At 33.5% G+C, this 6,000-nt stretch overlaps 1 protein-coding gene across 2 annotated transcripts in view; it reads right to left on the bottom strand.

Moving 5' to 3' along the window:
- Positions 1-636: 636 nt before the first annotated feature.
- slco2b1 (solute carrier organic anion transporter family, member 2B1) overlaps positions 637-6,000 on the bottom strand; it is a 28,600-nt gene continuing 23,236 nt past the window's right edge. For both annotated transcript variants that reach the window (XM_015342397.2, XM_006628400.3), the window contains exons 13-15: positions 5,020-5,084; positions 3,970-4,090; positions 637-3,820 (exon numbers count right to left, since the gene is read on the bottom strand). In XM_015342397.2, coding sequence (XP_015197883.2) covers positions 3,610-3,820; positions 3,970-4,090; positions 5,020-5,084 — 397 coding nt within the window. In that variant the 3' untranslated portion in view covers positions 637-3,609. The remainder of the gene's footprint in view (positions 3,821-3,969; positions 4,091-5,019; positions 5,085-6,000) is intronic.

Genomic DNA, 6,000 nt, shown 5'->3' with positions numbered 1-6,000 from the left:
TTGCTGTCTGGTGGCAAGGGAGCCATTTAGTCAACAAGGCTGAAAATTGAAATAAATCACCAGAGACATCTAGTGATTTGCTCTTTATGTGCAGTTTGTCCTTTGTGACCCTCCTGAAACTCTGAGGAGCTCCTCATAATGTACCATTTCTCTAAGGCACTTTTCCCTCCTCAGTTTATCACTGAATTATTCATTCATTCAATAATATCAAATTCTGTTTAAATATAGCAGTGTTATTATTAACTTTACATGGAGGTTTAACTTGGAATACCTTTTGAGGAAACAGATCACATCCTTTTTTATAGATTTAGATTTCCAGGTTAAAAATGCATGAGAAAAAATCTACAGGACTATAAATACAGTTCAGGAGATGGCTATTTTAGCTGGTGTCATCCAAAATGCATACCACTTCAATTGTATTTCAATGTTTGAAGTGTCCTAGAATTGTCTGTAGTACAGTATATACTGTAGCACTGAAAAATTATGTTAAAAAAATAACCAAAAAATGTTTACTCTGTATTTTACAATACTTTAACTTAAGTCTTTTAATTAAAGGGTTAGAATCCATGTGAATATATTCCGACTTAATACTGAAGGTGCAATACTGGGGGAAAAGAAAGAGGAATACATAGGGTGTATGAGGAGAATATGATATTTTATTTTAAATTTTCCTTTAAGTTTAAAACACACAAAATGGCTCAGAAATACATTTTACACTTCACAACAGTTTAGTAAGTATTGATTAAACTTCCACTTTCACTTAAAATTTAGTGTGAACTATTTTTCCTGAAATCTAGCAGTAGAATGTTTTAAACTGTATACAACCACTTCTATGATTAAAAACGGAACTGGTGGTGATGATCTGGGATACTTTGCAGAAAAAATACATTATGTTATGAAGACATTTGACTTAATACTAAGACTTATTTCTAAAGGCTGTATTTAGTTTTCCATTGATATGATCATCTTTAACAAATATGTGCAAAGCTATAGGTATTACATTTTCTTATAAACATGAATATGTGAAAGGCAATAACAAATACAACATTTTAATGTGTAATTAGTATATTTCTAACTAAATTGCAGTATTTTTTATACATATTATACACATTTCTGGGAGCAAAAATTAAATGTTATAAAGGTCATTTTGTAGCCTACAGTGAAAGTTTTATGTTTCACATTATGAGACCTAGCACACTACGGAAGCTTACTTTTTCACATTTTATGGAATTTATGAACACCTGAATTAATGTTTCATGAATATCAGTAGCTGTTTATAGCAAAAAAGGTTTGCTAACCAGATGGAATCCTTTCTAGTCTCAAAATAAAATTTCACATATTATAAAAATCAGTAGGTCTTGATTTCAGTCACAAAGTAATTACTCTATACAGAAATCCATTCTTAAAAAGTACTCAGTAGTAATTGTCAAAATTACAAAAAAGTAATTGTGTTTAAACTCTTATTTAAAACATAAAACTATTAGATAATCCTTTATTATCTAATAGTTTATGTTCTAAATCAAAGTTGTCTTTAGATCATCTAAAAGCCTGGCCTTTAATTTCTTATTTAGCTGACAATTTGACCTAAAGCAACTTACTTTTGCATCCATTTATTGTACAAAGCTGGGTATTTTACTTGTACCATGACGTACCATGCTCAGGGGTACAGTATGTCAGCACTTTCTCACCTGGGACATGAACACACAAACGTCCAGTGATGAGACCAAAACCCTGACCACTGCTCCATACTACTACAATTTCCAGGGGGCATTTTATGGGGAATTTGAAACAATGTGAAAGTGGTTCAGCAATATATTTTATGAAATAACTCACAAAAAAAATGTCTCATTCCATATCCCCTCTGTATTTTGGGATTTCTAAATGTTGCTCTACTTTGCCCACTCTGACAGCACCCTTGTCTGCCCAGAACAACTGATGAAAGCACAAACAGTAGTACTCTGAAATGCTCACTGTATTTCAAGCACTGGACGCTGGATTTATTCAGTTTTAACTGGTAAAACAGCAAGCTTATACATCTGAGCCAAGATAAAGAGGCTGGTGTTCTCAGAGAGTTAATAAACCTAGTCTTTCTTTGGTAAATATGAGAAATTAAAATGTTTCTGAATAATTTCCATAATAAAAAAATAATAATTATAAAACATTGATTATTACATATCATAAACATAAATCACAAATCAGTCCTTTAATAATTTTAATATATACTGCTTAGTAGTGTACTTTTAAAAATTAAGGTTTGTGTCTATAAAAATAGAAAAATGTTTTGACATTATATATTGGGAGGCATCAAAAATGCAATGGATAGATTTTGGAAGCAATGACATTTCAAGCTATTTTAATGCCTCTTTAATGAAGAAGTTTCGTAAGGAATGAAGAGAATGTGTTTCACATACAGCATTCTTTAGAATATTGCACACTGGGGATCTGGAAAGATTATAGAACATTCTAGTCCAATGGACAACTTATCTGAAATATATTTCTGCATGAAAGTGGGAGGAGGAGAAACCTATATGGGAGACTACTTAGATTATCCAGCCACTACAGGAAAAGATCCCCATCTAAAGGACCACTATCTAGAAGATTTATAGGTTTAATTTGAGTATGTGCGTAATAAAAAAAATCCCTACTAAGCGAAGGATTTGCTTCAAATACATAAGAAAGAGATCCAGTGCAATGAAAACGAACTGTGTTTTTAATTCAATAAAGCTGTGGAGCTTTGGATAACAGATGGTTCTTCTGATACCTGGACTTCTGAAACACAAATTAATGGGTGTAGACATTCTTGAGGGTTACCAATGCAATAGAACATCTTCAGCTGGCTCATACTGTACTGTACATCAAACATTAAATCACCCTTCTAACCTGATGAAAGGGGGACATATTGAACCTGAAGATCAGCAGTATAATCTTCCCTGTAATGCACTTTTCATGTAGAATGCCTGACAATTATTGTTTTATTTCCTCAGCATCAACACTCTGACACATTATTTTGCAGGACTCGGGTATGGACTTATAATATCCAACCATCTATTTTCTAACTGCTTTATCCAAATCAGGGTGATGGGAGAGCTGGATCCTAAACCAGCAAGCAGCAGACATACACTTTATCACTTTTCTTTAAAAAAAAAAGCATCTAATTATGATTTATAGAAGTAGTATTTTTCTTCTGTAGCTATATTGTTTCCAGATATGTACATGTGCAATATAATATGTTTTATTTTAAGTTTCTGTGCACATCCATACAGTTTGTTTATACTGTATATTTCAGTTGTGTGTAAATCACTGCTGTTACACAACCAAGGAGGAGATTTTTGAAGAAACAAAAAAACGGAAAATGGCCTAAAGGTGGCACTCCCAAAGTAAGGCTGCTAAGAACATTTTCTCAATACATGTCGTCCTCTTGCCACCTTTCACCTACCAATCATCTGTCATTTGTCCTTTGCAGCTGCAAATCAAGCTCAGCTGGTTCTACAAGGAAAGAACTCTTCTGAACTCTTCAAGTGGAATGCAGGAGAAAAATCAGTTTTCTCTTTCCTGTATTAGAGCATTAAGACAATTTAAGAGGTCTTGAGAGGTGTCTTATCCTGTCTTTCACACTTTCTGTGGTGTGTTGCTCTCACTTGACTTGTCCATTAAAGGCTCTTTGACAGCTTTGATGGCTTCAAGGCTTTTTTCCTTTGTCTCCATTTCTGCCTGTTTTTCTTTCTCTTCCTTGAGAGATTTTAAGTTTCTCAATATCAAAAACACCATCAGGAAGCACAAAAAGGCACCAATTTCAAAAAATACCTGAAGTCCAAGATACCTAGAAGACAAAATTTCAGGGAGAAAAATAATTAATAGCTATATATTTTTCTACAGAAGAAGACAATTTACTTGTTCTATTATGCAACACAGTTGCTCATTTAGGAGTTTAGTATACATGTACTTTCCATGCAGTGTGAAGGCTCTTACCTGTGCCGAAAAAGATCCAAGTCATAATAGTGGCAAGAAGTTTTCTTTTGGCAGTTTTTCCCCCAAAGAATACATGTTGTGTCAATGGCACTTCCATACAAAACAGGACCAGGCATCCAAGCTTCAGGAACAGATGATAAGTTAGTACTATTTCTTTAAGAAACAGTATAGCAAAACTGAGAATACCCTGTTTACCATGTTGGATGATTAAAGGAAATGGAATATTTAAAGATATTTTTTTATTCAGTGAAATTATACAGTACTTAGGTATTTGCTTTCAAAAATACTAACTGTAATTAGGCCACCTGCTGTCCTATGGATGGAATAAAAAATCAGTAAAACCATGAACTTCATCAGAAAAATGCCAGTTACTGTACTGTTTACATAGTGTCTGTCTGAGACTGATTCACTGATTAATTGATCCATGCATGTTTTAAGTGCATAAGACATGCTTTCTTCCTCTCACTGCATGCTAAATCAGTCATTGATTTTCTTGGGGTGGGAATTTACAATATATACACATACAGAAACTAAAGAATGAAATTAAAGCTTATGTAGGGGCCATTCCAAACCATCTCATGTCCTAACCTGTCTTATAGTTATCTTTTCTATCTAGTGTCTATCCTATACACTAGTCGGTGACATGGTTCAACTTTGCTTATCCTAGTTACAGAGCATGAAGCTCATAAACAAAACCTTCAGACATGTCATTGCTTGCTACTAAGTATTTGTCAAGGGAGCCAAAAAGTAGAGACTCTGCTCTATAATCTAAAACACTTTCCCTAAAAAAATGAGGTTGAGTGAACATCTCTTTTAAATGGTAAAAACAAATTTACCGTCATGCTTAAAATCATGGAGATTTATTGATCTGCCCATAAGGAATGTTGAATAGCAACAGTTTACCAGTTTGTATTTTCTTCCTATGAAGAGCACCACATAACTTGTCCATGCAGATCATATTTCCTCAGTATGAAAAACCGACATCAAAAACAACCAGTTGTTCTTGGCAGCAATTTCATTTTTTTAAACAACTCTTCCTTTCTTACTCACCCAGCACTCTGAAAAGCATAAACTGAATCCCAAGAGCCAAGGATTTGTCTTCTGGTGGAACTGTCCTGTACAAGACATGACACATTGGTAGACATGAGCAAGATTTGAAATCACAGGAATCGTGTATCTACAGAATGCTACTGTACATAATATATAGAAAAACTGGCAGCAACAGCAGCTATCAAAAGTTATAGGCATAAGTAAGTCTCCTTGAAGTTGATCTCTTGGGATGGGAGTGAATTATGATTCAATTTTGTAAAATTAGCCTTAAATAAGGAGAAGGTTTGCAATTCACCTTGCTAAAGTCAAGGCATATTAATACTTGTATTTCATCATTAACAACATTTTAGATAATAAATTCAAATAATAGTTTCTTAATTAAAAGTGAGATTTAACTTCTCCCTTAAAAAAATAAAAAAAATAAATCTATTCTTTGAAGGAACTGAAATTGACTTTAATGTAGGAGAATTGATCTGGCAAAATGTTCTTACTTTTCTGTCATAAAAGAAGGTTTACTTTTCATGCAGGAGCCTGTATGTTTTGCTGTTTTGATAAGGACTTGGCAGCATTGCACAAGAATAAAGGAATAATTACACTGTTTTAAGTTGCAACAGCCTTACAGACAATCAATCAATTAGAGATGTGGGTTATTTGTGGGCTATACTGGGATTGGTAGGAGAAATGACTGGCATGGTACAATAACACTGAAAAGCTCTCTAGATCTTGCATGACTATGACACATTGCTTTTCAGACAGTCTTTCTTTATTTCATGCTGTACTTGTTTTGTTTTTACTGAGTTAAACTAGGTTTTCTCCTCTCATCATGCCTATCTTTTTCTCTAATCATTCCTCTTTCATATTCTTCGTGTGCTATGATGTACTTTTAAGTACATATCATAATTCTGCAACCTTAAACTTAATATTTATAAGCACAGAAAGAAACAGAATACAAAAAAGTTAAGTTCAATTCTCAAAATAGCA

Source organism: Lepisosteus oculatus, chromosome 5 (genome assembly GCF_040954835.1).
Source record: "Lepisosteus oculatus isolate fLepOcu1 chromosome 5, fLepOcu1.hap2, whole genome shotgun sequence".
NCBI lineage: Eukaryota > Metazoa > Chordata > Actinopteri > Semionotiformes > Lepisosteidae > Lepisosteus > Lepisosteus oculatus.
This window is presented reverse-complemented; position numbering and strand designations above follow the sequence as displayed.